Raw genomic sequence first — 21,588 nt, 5'->3', positions numbered from 1 at the left:
GAGAGTGGGGGACATGGCAAACAACAATGACCAGGCAAGAAATAATACGTGAAGGAGGAAGGATGGGGCAAGCAACAACGAGGCAAGCAATAATGTGAGAGGAACAAACAAGCACCAACGCAGGAGGGGGGTGGGAGAAAAGGGCAAGGAACAAAGATGGGGCAATCAACAGCTTGGAAGAGGGTGGGAGGGATGGGCAAGCAACAACGACGAGGCAAGCAACAACACAGGAGGAGGCAGGAGGGACAAGGCAAGCAACGACGGGGCACACAACAACGACGGTTGGAGCCGGAGGGAAGGAGCAAGATACCATGTTGTGGAGGAGGGAGGGATGGCGCAAACAACAATGCAAACTGGGATCGAGAGGGACGGGACAAGCAATGATGGGACAAGCAACAACAGGGGAGGAGGCGAGAGGAAAAGGACAAGCAACAACACAGGAGGGGCGGGATTTATGGGGCAAGCAGCAACGACGGGCAAGCAACAACACAGGAGGAGGCATGGACAAGCCACAATGCAGGAGAGGGCAAACAGCAATGCGGTAGGGGACAAGCAACAAAGAGGAGTGGGACGGGGAAAAAAGCCTGTAAAGAGGTGTCATGGAGTGCAGTGCGTAAAAGAAAAAAGTACCTCTGAAAGCGTGAGACACTGGCAAAGAAGAAGTATTTGGTCCATGCTCCAGGGTAGGGACAAGCAAACAAAGACGACGTGAAGCCAGTATGTGCTGACCAAAGAGAAGCAAGGAAATGAGACTGACAATGAGGCCAACCAGTGGTAAGCAATAGGCGGCCTCTAAGTCCCCTGTAAATTACCAAAATGACTAACATGCAACAGTGCATATGCTGTATAATGCAAGTCCTAAAAATTAATCTGACCTTGTAAAATGTATTTGGATGCTCATGTAAAGCGTGCCAATGCTCTTAGGTTGCTTAGGTAGTTTGTTTTACATAATGGGGAGGAGATGTGGCCTAACTGCCAGAGCTGCAGACATTAGAACTGGGAAAACAGTATTCTAATCCTGGTGTCTGCTCAACATCATGTGAGTCTCAGCAAATCACTTAATCTCCACGTACCTTTAAAAAAAATGAAACAAATAAATAAATAATCTGCCCTTGTTTAATATAACCAGGAATTCATATAAAGAGCTCAAAAGCCCTGGGGCTGAGTTTGTGATGTAAAACACTAACACAAATATAAATTAAAATACAACTGTAATAAAAAGTATTTGAGTTATGCCTCTGTTTACTTGTAATAAAGGCAGTGCTCAAAAGAACGCTACATTAATTAATGTTGGTCTTAAATTCTAGAATTCTAAAATGTATCACATATCCCTACCACATCTCTAGGTGTCATGATTTTTTGTGTTGTGCGTATACAAAGATCATGAAGAGTTGTTGACTACACAGGAAGCACATCTAAGTTATACTAGTTAATCAGTGTTGATTTTTTGTGTATTTAAATAATGTAACCATGTATACTGCCCTTAAAGGAGGAAACACTGACATTCCACAAAGGGAAGGAAAGGTTTACATTACGATATGAACACTGTAAACAACATGACAAAGAGGAGCTATGCTATGGATCTCGCCTGCTGTTTGTGAAGCGCTGTGGATATCACCAGCTCGCAGATCCCTCTAGTCTCAAGATCACCACCCGTGAGTGTAGCAACACAACGAAGGCCTGGCTGAAAGCAAGAATACAAACAATGGCGAGAAGATCATGCTGTGTAAATATGTATTTCTTATTTGTCCAACCCTAACCCACTTCAACTTTCATTAAAATGTAATCTTGAGTGAATTTACAACTTGTATATATATAGAACTCTAACCACTTGTAGCCAGGCGCACTTGCAGACACCTGGAAAAGAACTGGAGGAACACCAAGACAACCGATAACTACTCCACCTACAAGGAGGCCATGACGGACTACCACAACCAAATCAGAACAACCAAAAGGAACTTCATCCACAACAAAATACTCAGCAACTCCAAGGAACTCTTCAGTGTCATTCAGGAATTCACCAACCCACGCAGCAAAGCCACAGACGTTACCCCATCCCAAGACCTCTGCGACAAACTTGGAACCTACTTCCACCTCAAGATCAGAACACTCTACGACAACTTCATTGATTACCCACAATACGCCACAGCCAGCCCCCCGCCTCCCCAAGACACTAGCAAGCCCACCATCGCCAACTGGACACCAATGACGATCGAGGACATCGCCAAAACCATGATAGGCATCCACACGGGGGCCCGCACCGACCCCTGCCCCAGCTGCTCACACCATTGCACCTGAACTGCAATGCACCATCAACACCACCTTCAAAATGGGCACCTTCCCAGACAACTGGAAGCGCTGAAGTCAGACCCCTGCTCAAAAAACCCATGGCCGACCCCACTGACCTCAAAAACTACCGGCCCATCTCGCTTCTCCCCTTCGCAGCCAAAGTGGCAGAGAAAACAGTCAACAGGGAACTTACACGATTCATCGAACAGCACGCTGTCCTCGACCCGTCCCATTCCGGATTCTGAACCAACCACAGCACTGAGATCGCCCTACTCGTCGCCACGGACGACATCCGCACCCTCCTGGACCAAGGCCACTCGCAGCCCTCATCCTCCTCGACCTGTCTGCGGCCTTCGACACAGTCTCCCACCGGACACTCATCACCAGTCTACACGACGCCGGCATACCAGGAACTGCCCTTGACTGGATCCACTTGTTCCTCACCGGAAGAAGCCAAAGGATCAGACTACCGCCCTTCCTCTCTGCCCCATGGAAATCACCTGCAGAGTCCCACCGGGTCATCTCTGAGCTCAACCCTCTTCAACGTCTACATGGCTCCCCTCACAGCTATCTTCCGACAACACGGCCTTAACATCGTGTCCTACGCTGCCGACACCCAGCTCATCCTCCCCCTCACCAAAGTCCCCGTCACTGCAAAACTCAACTTCCAGAGAGGAATACAAGAAGTTGCAGTTTGGATGACCAACAGCTGCCTTAAACTCAACGCAAAGAAGATAGATGTCCTCATCCTCGGAACCACCCCTTCAGCAAGGGACAACACCTGGTGGCCCACACCCCTCAGAAGCCCTCCCACACCCTCAGACCACGCCAAAAACCTTGGCATCATAAGCCACTCATCGCTCGGCATGAACCGACAGATCAACGCCGTCACCTCAAGCTGCTTCAACACCCTCTGCATCCTCTGCAAGACCTTCAATTAGATCCCCCCTTAGTCAAGAAAGACAGTCACCCATGCACTTATCACCAGAAGACTGGACTATGGCAACGCCCCCTACGCTGGTATTAAAAAATCCCTACTCCGCAAGCTCCAAACAATACAGAACACCGCGGCCAGACTCGTCCTCTGCATCCCCTGGCACGAACATATCAACCCACACCTCCGGAGACTCCACTGGCTCTCCATGGAGAAGAGCAGGGCTCAAGTCAGGGTACCACGCGGGTGGACGGTGTCCCCCCACTTATTTTACTGGGAGCTCGATAACTGGAGCAAATGAAGCCACATATTCACTCTTTGGCCTCTCTGGGACGAGATCAGAGCCCATTCAGAACGCTGCTCACGAGCTGGCTTCTCTGATGCAATCGCATCTAAGGGGTGAGTGAGGGGAGGCAATGAGTCTGATGGTGCAAGCCACCTTTCGTGACAGCACTTCCTGTCATGACATCAGCGTCCCCCACACTTCGTTTTTTAGGACTTGTGCCCTGTAGAAGAGAATCACTTACAAAATCCTCACGCAAGCCTACACAACAACAGACCCAAGTATCTCAACGACAGAATAAACGTCATCGTACCCAAGAGAAACCTGCGCTCGTCCAACCCCGCACTGGCAAAACCCCCATACATTCACAAAGCCAGAGCAGGCGGAAGATCGTTCGATCACATCGCAGCCAAGACATGGAACGAGCTACCGGCAGACATCAGATGCGCTCCCTCCCTGAACACCTTCAGGAAGACTCTCAAGACCTGGCTCTTCGGTTAAAGGAAGTTGCGTACCCCTCCACCCCCACCCCCTCAGCGCCTTGAGACTCTCTCGGGTGAGTAGTGCGCTTATAATTCCCTGATTGATTGATTAGTATCTGGAGTAGATTTATGTTTACTACCATTCTTATGTGAATTTAGTGTTGATCTGTTTTGTATCTTTTCCTTGAGTTAATTTGCAACTTGTATATATGTAACTCGAACCACTAGTATCTGTAGTAGTCTTATGTACTTTCTTCAGACTTTATCTTTGCCTTAAGTTAATTTGCAACTTGTATATATGTAACTCTAACCACTAGTACCTGTAGTGGACTTATGGGCTTATTACACCATTCTTAAGTGAATTTAGAGTTTTTCTGTTTGTATCTTTTATGTAACTCCTACTTTGAAGTCCTTATGTAATGTAACTGGTACTTTTGTAAGCGCTCTGACACCTTCGTGTAAAGTTCCCGCTATATAAAACTGCATTAAATAAAATAAACACGGATTTACACCAGAAGGAAAGATTCCCATACCAACATGGACGGCTTCGAACACTGGAAGGGTCTAGCCCGTATCAATGCGAACCTTGCCCTTGCAGAGGAATGGTACATTCCCTATCCGAAATGGCTACCAGTCTGACCTGTTTCTGTGGGCGGGCACGAGACGCTCTAGACGTCCCTGTCTCTATGGAAAGGGAGCAGGCTCTGGCTGGCAGAAGGAGGGAGAGCGGAGCCAGGGGAAGCGGCTGGGAGTCCTGTTAAATAAACCACAGTGTCTCCGGCAGCTCGGCAACAGCCTACCCGCTCCGTATCCAGCTGATGGGGTTTCTCGTCGAGGGAGGAGCGCTGGCAGCTCTGTCCTAGGACGAGGCTCTTCCGGACATTTTTTAGGACTTTACCTTGTGTGCGGGACCCGGTGCAGAGGCAGCGGCAGCAGCTGCAGAGTGAAGGAAGCCTCTGATTGAGGAGCTGCGAGGGCGGACCAGGGATCAGCCGCCCACAGCTGGAACCAGGTGGTGACCGGCAATGCGGGAGTGGGCAGTGGGCTGCCGTTCGGAAGAAGAGCACACTTAGAGGATACATGCTGGGAGGCAGCCTGGGACACGAGTTGCCGGATAACCACAAACCGGAGCTGCAAGGACCGTACACTGCACTTTACCAGGTCTTCGCCCTGTCACATACACTGCTGCATCCCGCCAGCCCAAGCCCCATTTCTCTTTAACTCCTAATGTCATTGTTCACCCCCTTACTGTCATTCGTAGAGGGATATATTAGTTTCCATATAGACTATACGACCCAGTGTTTCCCCTTAGTAGTCCCTCTTAAAGGCTGTACGATCTTCTCATTGCCCATTTGACAATCACCTTTCTCCTTTTTGTCACCATTATCTGAACCCAAGTTCCCACTATTTTCCCTTTTCTGTTCCTGCTACCTGTCTTCCCCTGTATCCCGTTCACTTCGCCCCTTACTGTCTCCCTCACCTGCCTCCATCCTCTGCCTCCCTCCTCTCCATTGAGTGTCTCTTCTGATTTTCCTTGCTCCCTTGCAGATCCCATACCCGCCAATCTCGGCCCAATAACCTTTCTCCAGGCTGCTCGCATAGGTCTCCATTATTATTGTTACTGTTGTCTTTTTAGCATATCTAGTGCTTCTAGTTTTCGATTCTTAACATTGGGTGATTTTTTTTTTACTCTCCTCATCACCACCATCCTCTGTCTTGCGTTGTTATGCTATGGGAGCTTTAAACCCATCGTTCCATTTCACACAGCCTTCAACAACCTCTTAGCATCTGTTCCATCATTCCTTACGCTAGCCTGAAAAAAATGATATATCCGCTTTCTTAATTATTTATTGTGTTGTGGATTCCCTTCCTTGTATCATACCTCTTTTACCCTTTTTAATTTTCACATTCTGACTAACTTACATTTGGTGTTCTGCTTTGCAGTCGATTACTGTAGTGTTAATTGTACATTCTTCATCACTCCTCAGATCACCTTGTGCGTGATTCTCCCGAAGTTCCATTTCCCTCAGCCGACAAATTAGCCGTTTTGATTTAGCATGGGTGGAGGTTGCCTCACATAACTCTTTTCCAAAATCAACAAGTGTTTGCTTTTATAATTGCCTTCGAGGAGATTGACTCTTCCCCTCTGACTTTCTATTCTGTTTCATCTGGGATCTCTCCGTGGATTTAAAGTATCCTACCCTCTTCTTGCCTCTAGTTCAGTTTTCATGTTTTCCACAGATTCCTGTCCTTCCATTATCCTCATCTGTTCTTGCTTTAACCTCTAGCCCTTACAATCTGTCTGGCCCAGTATTTGATTTTCCTGCCTGCCCCAGTATTTGATTTTTCTGTCCCCGATCTTGGATTGTTGTTCTCGGTTTCTTGTCTCTTCCTAATTTTAGGTTCTCCTGATTGATTTATTTATTATTATTTTTTTTTAATCTGTCCTGGGGTCAATTTTTTTTCTTGTATCCCTTCCTAGTTTTCCAGCCTCCTCCCCGGTTTCCATTATATCTGTTGCTAGTGTGCCATTAGTCGGTTTCTCTCCTTTCCTTTGGTGTTGATTCCTAGTGGCCTATCCCCTCCCTCTTGCGGGGCAGTGCACAGCTTATGCTGGATGAGACACCATGTCCAAGACCCTTAAGAAGAAGAAACACTGGCTGAGTAAGGTGCAGGAGTGTGCCCTGTCCTACGCAGGGGATGTGTGCGCTGTTCTCGAAGTGCGCGGTGGGGCAGAGCATGGCGAGTTCCCTACCATTGGCCGGATCCGAGAGGAGCCGGGCACCACACTCTCAGGCCGGGTACCCAGCCCCGGGGACGTTCTCCTGGAGGTCAATGGCACCCCAGTCAGTGGACTCACCAATCGGGATACAATGGCCGTCATCAGGCACTTTCGTGAGCCAATCCGGCTGAAAACGGTTAAACAAGGTATGTGCATATTTACAAATACTGTTTGATTCTTTATTTTCTATGCACCGAATCTACCTTATTGTAAATTACAGTTCTGGTATGGGTTACCCCTTGCTGCCCAATGTCTTGATTGGAAGTTTCAAGTATAAACTTCAAAAGTACCGTTTCCACAAACATGCAGCAGAACACTTCAGACACAACACAGCATCTTATGTGCAGCACAAGCATGCCTTAGTTCATTTGGCTATTATGGTACCCTCAACACATGCCAGGAATGAGCATGCAAGTGAGTACAGTTGATGGAAAATTGCACTCACACTAAACACAACATAGATATTCAGTACGGTCAGTTTCCATCCCCACACGCCACACCCATCACCCTAGCCACACAGAAACCACAGAAACGTGTCATACAGTCGTAAAGTAAAGAGCTATAAAGAGAGCTATCACGTTTCCACTTATCATAACTTCGACATCGAAATTCCACACAAACGCTACAGATACTTTTGGAAAAATCACATACACTCATTAGCAACACACCATGGATGCATCAACTAGTAAGAAGACATCAGCAACACAAACTGAACACCGGTCATAAGCTCATAACCGCTTCAATCACAAATTCAGACTAATCACATAAACAGTAGCATCGTGCTCATACTGACACTATCCACTGGCCATTTTTGTTATATGCACATGTTCATGCAGAAGAAATCGATAAAATGGTCCGGCCTAGCGTATGTGACACCAATATCATACACCCACAGCTCAAGGACACAGCATTGCCACCCAGTCATGAAGCAAGACCACAGATGCTCCTTTAACATGCAAATCCATTAGCCAACATCCCGCTAGACAGGTTAAACTCACCAGTCCTCTAGATAGCCCGGAATGTAACATCTGCAGTATCACAGAGGGCACTTAAGAATCCAGTCCGTTGCTGAGGCCCCTTATTCTAGTCCAAAAGCATTTCTGGACGACCAGGGCAGGTTAATGGCAGATTTATCCATGCCAATAACATAACCTTTAATTTCTACACTTCCGCTCTTATACATGATTTACATTATAATTACATCATATCTGATTGCCCAATTGGCAGATTTCCTATGGTGAAAAAGTCCATCATTCTACAATACCCGCATTTCAAATGTAAATGTGTAGTTTCTAATGCTATTGTACTTGGTTTCTGCAGCATGGCTGAACACCTCACACGGTTATTCAGTTAAGGTATTGAAAGGTGTTACGTCTTCTGTACACCTGATCCTGGATAAACAGGTCAATAGCACTCCGGGACCTTGTAAGTTGAGCCAGTGCGTTCTTTGTTTTGTAATGGTACGGCCTTGTTTATACATTGCACAATGTATCAATGTGTCGGCATGGAAGAGATGCTGGTAGATGCAGATATTTCAAGGTGCACGAGTTCAGAGAAGGAAAGCATGGAGCCGACGCTGCAAAACGCCAACACAGTTTTAAAGAATAAAGATATAGATGTTAAAAACGTTGAAGTTATTATTGTGAATTAAACTGGTTAGGGTTAAGATTGTGTTCCAAATCCTGAGATTCACACCTGATGGTGAGACGTGATAAAGAGTCCTCTTGTCTTTAAGTTTCTGGGCTCTGTTGATGATCAATTGTATCTTTGATTCCTACCTTTCGGTCCTTATTACACGCCCTCTCATTTTGGACTACAGGTGTATTGAGTGGAGGCGGTGCACTTCCCTCTGAAGCTGAGTTGAGGACGCCATTTAAACTGTTTACTTGATGGGCGGAACTAAAGCAGGTGCCTGCTTTTTACAGTCGTGTTTTTATGGCTCTTCCTCGCTGGCTATTGCATACTACTCTTGGGGCCCATCGGGAGACGGGGAGGGGAAGAACCGACCGGACACAGGTATATAGTGTGTTAAAGGCCGCTTTTATTGGAAACAGGTGCATCCTGAACATACCCCAAACCTTGGCCTTTGCCGCACAAAACTAGGCCTAACTAAATAAACACATATCTGCCAATCCCCCCCACCCCCACCCCTAAACATTTCCCCAAACAACCTCATAAACCTCTTTATTATGTACACAAACGCCTGGCTCAATGTTTTATAACCTCTGCCCTATGTACACTCCCTCCCTTCTAACCAGTAAAGTTCCTTCCTCCTATCCTATCCCCCCATTATAACTAGAGAAAGCGCCAACCTCGAGAACACAACCCCAGCACCTGCTCCTAGCGACACACTCTTTACCCTACCACAGAACACACCTGTAACCAACAAAAACCCTTTGCTATCCCCCCTTAATCCTATCCCTTCACAACAGGGAGGGTGGGTGGGACAAATAACTCCTAACCTAGACCGGCTGCTGTGTCACTGTCCCAACTAATGGTGACAAGTGACCTAAAATGGCCGCTTATGTATCCCCCTAGCCCAAAAGGAGCCCAAAAGACTGCCACCCAGCCCAACCAGCCCAAAAAGACCTTCCTGTGTCCTATCTTCCTGTACCCCTCCCCTTCCTCCCGGAGCCCCAAAATCCCCGGGGGGGGCGAGCCTCCCTCCGGTCGGCCACCCCCCGCAAAGCCCCAATGTCCTACTGCTTTCCTCTGACGAACATTTTAGTGACTAAGCAACTTTACCTGGCAAAATCTATCGCCTCCAGTTAACTCTTAATGTGCTTCCTCTCCAATAAAGTCTACACATTAAAATACCCTTAAGAGGGAGACCGAAACTTCTCCCATGAAAGCGTTCCGTTCTCAGCATCATGTGTGTTATATACAGCACGTGTGCGCCCCCTCCCTTCCCGGCACGGCAGATTCTTGTCCGACACACCGCCGATACAAAGAAGGTGAATCGTCCGATTAGTGCGACATGATTCCTGCCTTCATGCCTGTGGCTATTAACCACCCACCGGCCTGAAGTGCAGAGACCCGACTTCAGCCCCCCACCCCCCCCCCGAAAACGCAGTTTCGAAGTCCATAATTAAAGCATTACGAGTCAAATTGTTTGATTGTATTGTTCATTCCCTGGCAGTCTGAATTGCTGCATTGAATAATTGCTGCGTTTTTTGTCAGTCGCTGTGTTTATAATCAGAAGTATGTGACAGCGTTCTCCACCGCTTGGATTGCTTTTTCACCCTGGATTTATTCTGCTGATAGTCACAAGAAATGAAATGTATCTTGTGTTTGGCGCGCAGCTGAAGCACAGTGGCTCGATGTCTTGTTTTTCCTGTCATATGGTAGCTCTGCTCTGTATGTTCACTTAGAAGTAATAGCTGCGTGTGCAAGCTGTACTGCCTTGACCCACTTACAGCGTATATACACTTATTTTTAGAATTACAATTTAAATCCTTATTGTGTACCTTCGCCGTTTTAATGGATCCTCCGAGCTCACACCAGCCATGTCTTCTTCTGATGGCACTTCCTGTTTCAGAGATTGGAGGTAGGGCATAAGATGAAACACAGCAGAAGTACGGTTAGTGCTTTTGATTGAGGGAATAATCCACCAGAAGTGAAATCCTAAATAGTATGGGACATATGGTATTATTAAGTGTCTAATCGCCTATAATGCTGTGTCTTGCTACTTCGAAGTGATATTGTTGATTTCACAACTTTTCTTGTGGCACTTTATAGAAATGATGAATAGTAGCATTGATGAGCACCTTACTGTTGACGGGCAGTTAAATCCTCTAAACCCATCTCCAGTGCATACATGGTCTTTTGGTCTGGTGCCTCCGAACCTGCGCTCCAGATAGAGCTGATTTTCATAGGAGGCTCGTTCTTTGCCCATGGTCTGGAGCCCAGTGTTTTGATTTCCTCCCAAGTGTTCTATAGTGTGTACTTTCCGTTGGTAGGGTGCCCTGCCTCCTTGGCTATAAAAGCATGCTCAGGAACATTGAGAGCGAGGTTCAGCGAGAGCAGACATGCTATCTATTCACAAGAAGCGTATCAATCTAGGCACCCATGTACAATTCTCTAAACCATTGAATTTTATAACATATTGGTATATTCAGTGCTTGAAATGGAAAAAAAAGAAGTGCAGGTACTCTGTGCCAGAGTACCTGCTTGTTTCTGAGAAGTGCCAGAACGCTCCAATTAAAAGTATTAGGTCTCTCTTGAGAATTGCCAGTACTCTCCCTCTCCAAAATGAAAAAGTGCTGGTACTCCGTACCAGGCAGTACCAGCTCATTTAAAGCACTGGGTATTTTGCAATCTCCTTGTGAGGCTCTAAGTTGCATCCCACTCCCTTCAAAATCAACTTTTATTTCAAGCGTAACTTTTGCAACAAATATGCAGATGTTTCTAAACTTCCAAAGTTGCAATCCACTTGAACATCATCTAATTTGCTTTTGCAGTCTGTGAGTTCCTTTAAATATATAGAGATGAAAATAAGCAACGTTCTCCTTTGCATTGTTGTTCAGATGCCTGGTTGTTGCTCTCCATTCATCCATCACCACCCACTTCATCATCGGAAAATGGCGTTTCGCACTTCCTGTGATTCTTTGGCTGGATGAAACAGCAGGAAGGAAAGTAGTGTTTGACTGGAAGAAAAGTGGATGAGCTAGCCATTTCCATACCTCTGTAGTCCAATCATTGATGAGCCGTTTAGAGACGATGTCCTACTGTAGCAAGAGGATTTCAACAAGACGGCACTCAATTATATTTAGATAGCAGAGACCGGAAGGCCTATTGGAAAATTCGGAGCTTTTCCAGCCTAAAATGACTTGGAGAAAATCAGTCACAAGTCTGCCTCATTGTGATCTGTATCCGCCGTTTAGACGCACAGGCCTTCCATGATACCTCTCGGGTGCTTTATGCAAATATGCTCACATCATACCCGTGAATAGCCACCAGAATGAGCTGGGCAGGCTTAGACTGGCCATCCTCATGATCATCCCATTCTCCGACAACCATCCTTTGTTTTGGTGTTTGCGCAGTTGAATGGACTTGGGAGGTGCAGTTTCACTTTCATACCCACCCAGAGCCAGTGAGTGATCAGACTTGAGGTTCGTGATGGGACTGGGTGGCTTCTGGACGCTACCATCTTCTCCATTCACAGTGATGGAAGCAGCTCTTGAAATGCTTCAGCAATGTAGGGAAACAAAGGGACAAGAATATTTCCAATAGAGAGACCATTGTTATAGTGAGTCTGATGTGTATTGAGCGTGAAGGATTACTGCTATGTGTTTGGAGGAGTTACTGGATATTGTTGCCCTTAAACAGGCACACTACTCTCTGCTCAGTCGCTTTCAGCTTGTTTTGCTGACAATATCATCCTTCTGTCTTAATCTATAAACTACCAGTACTTGTACTTGTTTGTACTGAGCGCTGGCACTCTGCCATACAGAATTGTGGCGGCCAATCTATTTTGCAGACTAAGCACAATATAGTGCCCTGATCGGGGGATACACAGATTGGAGCTGTTGACATTGACTGGAGGGTTGGAACATGGTTTTTGTGTGTTTACAGTCATGTGCGCGTATATCATACTGACTTGTCCAATGGCTGTTTCCTTCTTCTCCATCTGCAAACTGTCTTCTCTGCCCCAAACACTGTCCACAGTGGTGGTTTGCCAACTGATTTATCTGCTAAGGAGTATGTTGATAAACGGAGGATGTTAATAAATTGGAAAAGTTCCAGATTTTGCTATCAAAAAATGGACGTTGTCTTCTTGGGTTTTGTCATTCAATACACTTTGCTTCTCTTTTTCTTTTGTATACCAAAGTAGATTGATTTGATTCTCCTTTTGAATGTATGTAAATATGTTGTAGTGTTTGTTTACCATGATCCCAGTTTAATAAAAAAAAAAAAGCACATAGGGTCACTAAGCCTAGCAGTTAATTACATTTCTATTAAAATATTTTCGCAGGGCCTACAATTATACTATGGATTGGGCTCCTCATAGCCTCAGTCAATGATTTTAAGCGTGGTTTCGGTATATTTTAAAACTATTCAAGAGCAGCAGCTTGGTAGATACTATGTTTTTAGTAAAGACTGAAGCAAAACCTTGTCTATATCTGATTAGTCCCTCCTTTTAAAAATACTCCTCCTCTCTAATACCTCCTTTGGAATACGGTTGTTCCCGTGGGCATGATTATGCTTCCCCCATTACAACCTACTGGGAGAGAATGTTTGCATTGTTCAGCATTGCATCCGTCATTTGGCGCTTTTGTCCTCATTACAACCAGGCAGATATGGAATTGTATCTTTTTGGGTGGCATTTAGGTGAACTGCAAAGCCTGGTCATGTCTGTGGAGCGTTAGCCATAGACTCTCTGCCAGGTGCGTTGATAAAGCCATTTCCTCCCAAAATAACTTTTCTTTTAGAAATATTTAAGACCCCTGTGTCGAAGTGCTTTATCCGTTTACCAAACACTCACCACTCCTTACCCACCCCTCCTTCCATCAATTGGCCTCAGGCGCCCTGCTTTATGATTGCAGTTGCTTACATGCAGGTACACTGAAGATGACTGAGGTGCCAGCTGTGCATATTTAGCCATGGTGTGCCTCTTTCTGCCAGACACTTACGCTCTCCTTACTGTTGGTCTTGTTGTGGCTAATATGCTGAATACTCGTGTGTGATCGGATTGTCTAATCATGAACATTTTCCACACTATAACTTCTTGGGTGTTGGTGAAAAAGTCGTCTGGGCTTGCCTGTACTCTGAGTGTGTTTGAGATGGCATGGTTATTGTTAAATGTTCTGATTAGAGCCATCGGTTGTGTGTTCAGAATTCCTGCTGCTTTGTACAAGTCGGTGTTGAACATCCCAAACACATGGGTGTCTTTGATCTGCAAAAAATGTGCACCTTACTTAGGTTCCTATTTTAATATTTGTTTTAAGTTATCGTGTCCACTAGAGTTTTATTTGTGGGTATGGGCGACGTCATTATTGGGGCTTTGTCCTACTGGAGGGCTGTGCCCAGATAGCATAGAGTTTTATGCAGCTGTTTTCAAATGTCACTAGTTTTTACTGATGAGCACAATTATGCACTGTTTAAGTGCTTGATTTGTTGCCAGTGCGTGTAGTGCAGAGCCCACTGCCTTTTCATGGATCATTTTGCTTTAGTCACCATCTATCCAGGCATTGAGCATATAACCTTACCACCAACTCCCTTATCAAATACTTCTAAAGTTACCATAACTCTCCCTCCGGTCTACTCTGACAATGGAAGACTTCACTGTAATACTGACACACTGTCAAAGCACTCTAAGGAGCGAGGAGTAATGGACCTGGAACCCTGTGAGCTTGAAGTCACAAGGCGCTCAACTATAATTCCCAGCGCCTCCAATTCCTTGGCTATCACTCTTCACATTGAGTGGCACGTATATTTTGTGTGATCAGCGCTGTGTTGGTAATGCTGCAGAGTTGAACTGTCAAAGCCCCAGGTCATTCATTACCTTAATAGGTCCATATCTATTGGGCATGTCTCGGATGTGCAGGGGAGGTTCAACTGATTTTTTTTTAAAATTTTTTTTTTTAAAACCTTTATTTGTACAGAAAGGATAGACAAGGCTGGGCCTACAACCGATCTGGCCGGCCACGACATGTTAAAGCAGTCACAAAGTCCCAAACAGTAGTCACAGAATCAGAGTAAAATTGTACATTCAATATAGTCGCTAAAAGAGTGGGGGAAGTATGAGGATCTATACGGCCAGCAATCAGGAGTAATATAGGTTAATTTTATAATATAACGATAGGGCGTAGAACAAAACAATATCCGGATACCTCGCACAAATCATTAATAGCCAAAGGAATAAAGGGCAGCAATGTAGAAATGGCAGTACTATACACATCGGTAGAAAGACAGACGTAGGAAGCACAAATCAATATGCAATCAATAATAACTTGGCGTACCCACCACCCAATAGCACTTGGATACAGAACAGGGGGGCCGGAATAGCAATATCATTAAAACTAGCCCGCCATACTAACCTAGGGAGAAAAAGAAAAGGGGAGGGGAGGAAGAGGGAAAAGGAAAGAAAACACAGATTAAAAGAAGAGGAATGCTGCGTCGGAACAAGCTCCCCATAGCAAGGAACACACATAGGAACAGGGGAATTGCAACGATGAGGGCATGGGAGTCGCATCGGAAGCAGCAGAACTTTAAGAAGAGGAACAGCGACGTCACATATCCCACCCAATCATACCACGGGAGGCAAAGGATAGACGCGGCACCCCCATAAAGATATACAAAAGGGCCATAGAACTGAAGAAAATAAAACAACAAAAAAGACCCAACCCACCCATCCCATCCAGCACCCCTGCAGAAGGCTACGGCCTATCCTCCAAACAGAGCGCCTGTCGCCCTAAACCAGAACCCGAAATATAGTGGAGATAAGAGTGAAAAGAAGCAGAAGACAAAAAAGAGATACGGAAACAAAATAGTAAATAGGAGGGAGGAGCATGAGATCAGAAATAAATACGGTCGGCTACAGCCCTCCACCCAACCATACACTACAGTACATGTGTACCAGAACGATATAGACTCGAGCACAATAAAACTTTCAGAGAGGTTTCTCATAACACTATGAATATGGGCAACTCCGCCATGAATTCGTATACCAATAATCTTTCGGGGGCCATGCATCTCACCCCAATCCCTTCTTCACTGCATTTACCACCCACCAAATAACAGCCTGAAGCGTGCAATACGATGCGAGGCAAGCACACAAATGAAAAAGAATACGATACAGATGCTGGTCAGAAAGGTCAATGAAAAAGCAAGTGAATAAAAATTCAAATAAGCAATCCAAATATATCAGCAACAGCAACAGGGGCAATAAAAAACAGGAGTGCAGTCTCGTCGTTCGAAAAGGCGGGAGTATACTGGCAAAATAGAAACAAGACCTCATCAAGGTAAAAACAAGCAGCAGTCCGCCATCTTTCTCAGGCACCCGGGGATGACCGGGCCCTCGCACAGTGTCTAAGTCTCCCGTTTCCGAACATCGAACAGGAGGTTCTGAAGCCGCCGATGTACAAATCCGTTGGTGGATAGCAGCACCATATTTCGGAGCCATCGAGGGGGGTGAGGCAATGGTATCACCGAGGCAAGAAGGGACCTTGAAGGAGCGTTCACCCAAGATGGCGGCGGATCGGGACAAGTCCTCAGGAGCACCGGGGGCCAAGGTCGCGTGTAAAGATCTCAAGGCAGCAAGAACGTCGCCGATCGTAGGCTCACGTCCACATGGCCATATTTCCGCACAATCTAGCAACCGGAGATCGCCATCAGGAGGAAATCCACAGCTCCAAACTGCGGCAGCCATTTTGGAAATTCAACCCCTTCTTCACTCTCCGCCACCCCCGGAGCAGTCCACAAACGTAGGCCTTTACAGATGTCTGGGGGGGTGCCCCGGCAATGACCACCGCGGTGCAGAAAAGAGAGCCCCACCAAGCGGGAGGTCGCCTATGTTCGAGCCGGCGCTCCTCAAAAGTATAGCTCGAGTGCGAGGGTCCAGGGTCGATGGACGGAGCGGCGGCTGGAAACCCCTTTACACGGTTAGTCCATGGAGCACCGCGCCCCGCACCAGCCTCACGGCCGTCAAGGCAGGCCCGGTTCAGGATCACCGGGGATTTCTCACAGTGGCTCTCTCTCGTGGTGCAGTCTCTCGGCCGGGGCCAACAGTCACCACAACGCCAGGCCGGATCCAATAGGCGAAGCCCCGGTCTCAGCTTCACAAAGGCCCCAGTTTCCGCGAGAGGGCACAACTCCGGATCCACCGCAAGTCGGAGCCTCCAGGTCAGACGGTGAGTGGGAGCGAAGTGTTGCGTTTCTCTTTCTTCGAAAATGTATCGTCTCTGGGCAGGATATGTAGCAGGATATGCGAGTCAGGCCGGAGGGCTGACGGAGCCGAGCTACTAGGCGACCATTTCGCTCGCGAGCTTGGCTCCTCCCCCTCAACTGATTTTCTTAGATCGTCTAAGTGTTAACCAACGTGTCATTTGAATATCCACACTTTTCACAATACACAGTTGTGTTGTGGTAGTTTACTTTTCTGTCAGTCAGTTTTGGCATGCTTTATTTTCTGGTGTAATAACTTAACGAAAATTGATTTGGCTATTAATGTCATGCACATTTTGAATTGAAATGGAATCTTCTGTATCCAATTGTGTGTCTTATGCTTACATGTCTATTCTAGTGCCATTTTTTCAAGAGAATTAGTATTAATGCTTCAGTGCCTTGATATGAACCTCTGTTTTAGATACGATTTATGTCATAGGTGTGTTATTGAAAAATGTTGACTTTTGAAGTCGGCACAGTGGCAGCATAAAAACATAGTTTGTTATCGTTTGCTGATTGCCTTACAATTCTAAATAAAGCGAAATGCTGTCTCTCGTTCCCATGGGAAGAGGCATTCTACCTATACACGTGCTGTTGGAGGTTTCTACCCCCTGTATGCAAGCTGTATCAAGAGCGAGCATAATCCGGCTTTTACATCGGTTTCTATTCCTTAGGTCAGAGATTGCCTTCGGCTCCTTAATCTGTCCATTCACGCCTTCCTGTATTTTTCACAGGTTGCATTCAATGTGCCTAGTTGGGGAGTTGTAGTACCTAGGATTTGGGGAAGAAGGGGGGAATGTATCTGCATATCTGGTGGCACCAGTGAGGATACAGCTGCAATATGTTTGCCTCTGCATTCATGCGAAAGCTGCTGGAGTACAGGATGGCATCATCGTGCCAGGAATCATGAATCATGAATCTGTTTACATAATGCAGTGCATCATAGGCTGGAACTGAATACCAGCGGAATGTTCATCCTTGGCTACACTTTATGGTTGTGGTGAGAGTGGCACCTATTCGTCATCCTGTTAATGTGTGTACTCCATTAATGACCATCTGGTGAAGAGTGAGTAGTGAAGACATTGTCGTAGGAGTCCTCGTGTGCTTTTTGTACCTCCTTTAATATGTGTGTGGTAGGTGAAGTGGTGGCTTAATGGTCCATAAGTGTTTCAGTGACTTGACAAGTGGATTTGCAGTCAGATGGTTGTGATAAATCAATTGTATCCAATAATTCTGTAGAAACCGACTTGAAAAGTATTGTAGCACACATAGCATTTAGATCTCTATGGTCTCTAAAATGGAGCCTATCATGAGATGTTGGCGGCCTTGGTGGTGTCATCGAATCTGAGTCCATGTACATAATCAAGTCTCTATAAAGTCTTTGAGTGTTACCTTTTACCTGGATATCCGTTCCCTGCTTTCCTAGGAGGGTATCTTATTCTCCTGAGGTCTCTGTATTACCAGAGGTCATGGTATGTATATTTATCTGTATGTTAAGAAAAATGCAGATTAAAGGTATTGGTAACATTTAAAATTATTTCACATGCTTCCCCAGTTGCATGTCATATATGGTTCTTGTTCATTGATCATAATTTGACTGTTATCAATGGTTTGCTAAGTGAATTTGTGCTTTGTCTGTAAGTATATTGTACCACTTTTCAGCCTTCTGTGATGGTTCGTTCAAAAGTTGATCAACTTTTTTATTTGATGTTCTGACAGTTGTGTTGTGCATATTGTGGGTGGTCAAAGTGCGCTTTTTGTGTGTTTTTAGATTTTACAGGTGTCAAGTCTAGTGGCTGTGTGATTGGGCTTTTAGCACATTGTATCTGATTAATGGTACCCCATAACGTACCTTGAGAATAGAATATGGATAACCATAAAAAACACCCACTTTGCTTTCTTCGCCATCCCCCATCATTATCCATAAATCTGTTTTAGTTGCAAACGTTGATTGTGGAACTATAGTTTAGGTTTCAGTTGCTTCATTGAGATTGTGCACTCAGGTCAACAAATAAATAAAGAAATTCTCGCAGTATAATCCAGGACAGATATCATTCCTATTTCCAACAAAGCAGGCTTACTCCTGTAAGAATAAAATAACAAATAAAAAAAAATAGTATATATATTCATATTCCAAACCAGCAGAATGGGTGTGTGGGTGGGAGTAGAAAATTGGAAGAAAGGGTGAAAAAAAGCTTATCTTCAACATGTCATTGCTTTTGTAAGATAATATGCCCCGCTTCAACAGCTAGGAATAGAGCATTAAACGTCATGCCCTGCCATGTACCTAACCCACAACATAGCCTTTAAGTGCCAAGAAACTTTTCTCTGTCCTTCTGCTGTGACCTCAGGAGTGTTGTGGCTGCCTCCACCCACAGAAACATGTATTGACACCCTTCGAACTAGACCTTTTGAGTTTCACTGGGGGCCACTGTATTGTCTATGTACCCATAGCTATCAGCTCATTTTTGACACGCTGCAATTTCAGCCTCATTAGCGTAGAGCAGTTGGAATCAAGAAAGATCAAAATATTTTTAACCTCAAACGACATCTCCTGCCAGGCAGCCTTCTCACAAAATAATGTATTTCATTCCAACGGAGTGCTCTGCTCCGCAGTGACCATTACTCTGGATTCAGCATTCACGTTGACACCCTTTGTCCGCAGCAGGATTGTGTATACAAAGGCAGAAGCCAAAAGTTTGTGTGATGCATACTATCCTCGAAGATGTAAAATCGATCTAAAATGAATTGGAGCTTTCGCCACACAGGCCTGGAAATCACTGTTGGCTTTGCCTTTCTCATGCAACTGTGCCATCCAAGATTTGCAGTTGGCCTCTTAGTCTCATACTCATTTATTGTCATACACTTGGCCAAAAGCCTGGCATCAGTATGGCACACCATTTTGGTAATCCCCGTTGTAGTATGCTATGATTCTTGAAACACCACCAGAATACACTGCACCCCTTACGGATGGGCCTTCCCCCGAGTTAGTATGTGGTCCTCCTTTCTGTGCCTCATTGAAGTAAATCCACATGTTAGGCTGTGGAACGAAAAGTTTAGCTTTCCCCTGTTTTTTGCAGTTCTTCAACTCCTTGAAAGCCATCTTCTCAAGAATACAAGGGAAAGAACAGCTTATCTGCAAACCATTCTCAGATGCCCTGCATATGGCTATCAATGTAAAATATGCATAGCAGCCATAATGCGGTGTCCATGCTCAAGTCTATATGACCTAGAAGCCATCACTCTAAAATCCTCCTCCATACCACAGCCCTAGGTGGCTGGTGCGGTGTTTGCAAGTGAATCCGGTTCTCTGCCCACTCATAAGTTGGCTTCCCACGGTTCACTCTCTGGCAGTCTCTAGAAGCCCCGGATGGACTCTGCTCACACACTTGGCCAACTCTAGCAACAACTCTCTCCTTCACGTGGCAAGAGACGGACAAACTTCCGGTTGAAGTCTCTGCGTGGTAGAGTGATAACTATTCATATTTAACGGGGGAGGGACCCACCTCTTTCCAGGCTCTTAAAGGACTTTCCCTCCTCAGCAGATGTTTCCCAGCTATTCTCTCCATTCCGTCTATCATAGATCGGAGCAGCACCACAACCCTAAGAGAACTCGTCCTCCTGACATCAAACTATAGTTAAACTCTACTACAACTCGCCCTACAGTAGACCCTCACCATGGAAGACTTCACTGTAATACGGATACACTGTCAACTTGCACGCTTTACAGTGGGGAGGAAAGGACCTGGAAACCTATGAGCCTGAAGTCACAAGGCACTCAGCTATAATTCCCAGCGCCTCCAATTTCTTGGCTGACGCTCTTCACATTGAGTGGCACATATATTTTGTGTGGTTAGCACTGTGTTTGTTGGTAATGCTGCAGAGTTGAACTGTGAAAGCCCCAGGTCATTACCCTAATAGGTCCATATCTATTGGGCGTGTCTCAAATGTGCAGGGGAGGTTCAACTAATCTTTCTATGATCTAAGTGTTAGCCAACACATCTGGTTTGTACGTAGTACTCGTCCACACTTTACACAGTACAAGTTTGTAGTTGTTTAGTTTTCCCTGTCAGTCAGTCTTATTTTTTGTTGTTCTAACTTAAGGGAAAAAATGATTTGTATATTAATGTCATGCAAATTTTTTATTGAAATCTTCTGTATCTTATGTTGTTTGCATGTTTATTCTGTTCTAACATTTTTCAAGAGAATTAGTATTGGTGCTTCAGTACCTTGATATGGACTTCTGCTTTAGTTAAGATTAACTAATCTTTTTCATTATTGTATTGTGATTGCATTTATACCCCTGACGAGGCGTCAAATCGCTTTTTTGGTGAGTAGCACTCTACTCCGGGACTCATAGAGAATTGGTGTTGAATTAGTATAGTGAAATATGAAAGTAATTTAAGTGGTGGATAGGTTAGTCAGTTATTTGGATTTGGAAGGATAGCAGCAGGATAGAAGAGGACAAATGTTTGTATTTATTAAGCGCTTGTTACCCCTGATGGGGTGCTGAAGCGCTTTTTTTGGCGAGTAGCACGCCATTCTGGAAACCCACAAAGGATTAGTGTTGAATTAGTATGGTGAAATATGAAAGTAATTTGAGTGGTGGATGTTAGTCAGTTATTTGGAGTGAGAAGGATAGCGGAGGGATAGAAGGGGAAGAAAGGTTTGCATTCATATAGCACCTGTTTCCCCTGATGAGTGTTGAAGCGCCTGTCTGACGAGTAACATGCTACTCCGGAACCCATAAAGGATTAGTGTTGAAAATTAGTATAGTGAGATGTGAAGTAATTTGAGTAGTGGATCTGTTATTCAGTTATTTGGATAGAGAAGGGTAGTCAGCTGGATAGAAGAGGGAAAGAGGTTTGTATTTATATAGCGCTTACTACCCCTGACGATTATGATGATATATAATATTTATGTTTAGCCCCTT

The 21,588-nt window shown here is 45.3% G+C and overlaps 1 protein-coding gene across 3 annotated transcripts in view; it reads left to right on the top strand.

Annotated features, from left to right (window-relative positions):
- The first annotated feature begins 4,595 nt into the window (after positions 1–4,595).
- The window catches only part of MAGI3 (membrane associated guanylate kinase, WW and PDZ domain containing 3), a 1,411,302-nt gene continuing 1,394,309 nt past the window's right edge, over positions 4,596–21,588 (top strand). For all 3 annotated transcript variants that reach the window (XM_078644434.1, XM_078644433.1, XM_078644435.1), the window contains exon 1: positions 4,596–6,916. In XM_078644434.1, the coding sequence (XP_078500560.1) occupies positions 6,616–6,916 (301 nt within the window). In that variant the 5' untranslated portion in view covers positions 4,596–6,615. The remainder of the gene's footprint in view (positions 6,917–21,588) is intronic.

The sequence above is a fragment of the Lissotriton helveticus genome, chromosome 5_1 (genome assembly GCF_964261635.1).
Source record: "Lissotriton helveticus chromosome 5_1, aLisHel1.1, whole genome shotgun sequence".
NCBI classification, from domain to species: Eukaryota; Metazoa; Chordata; class Amphibia; order Caudata; family Salamandridae; genus Lissotriton; species Lissotriton helveticus.
The sequence above is the reverse complement of the archived record's forward strand: the minus strand, read 5'-3'. Positions and strand labels throughout refer to the sequence as shown.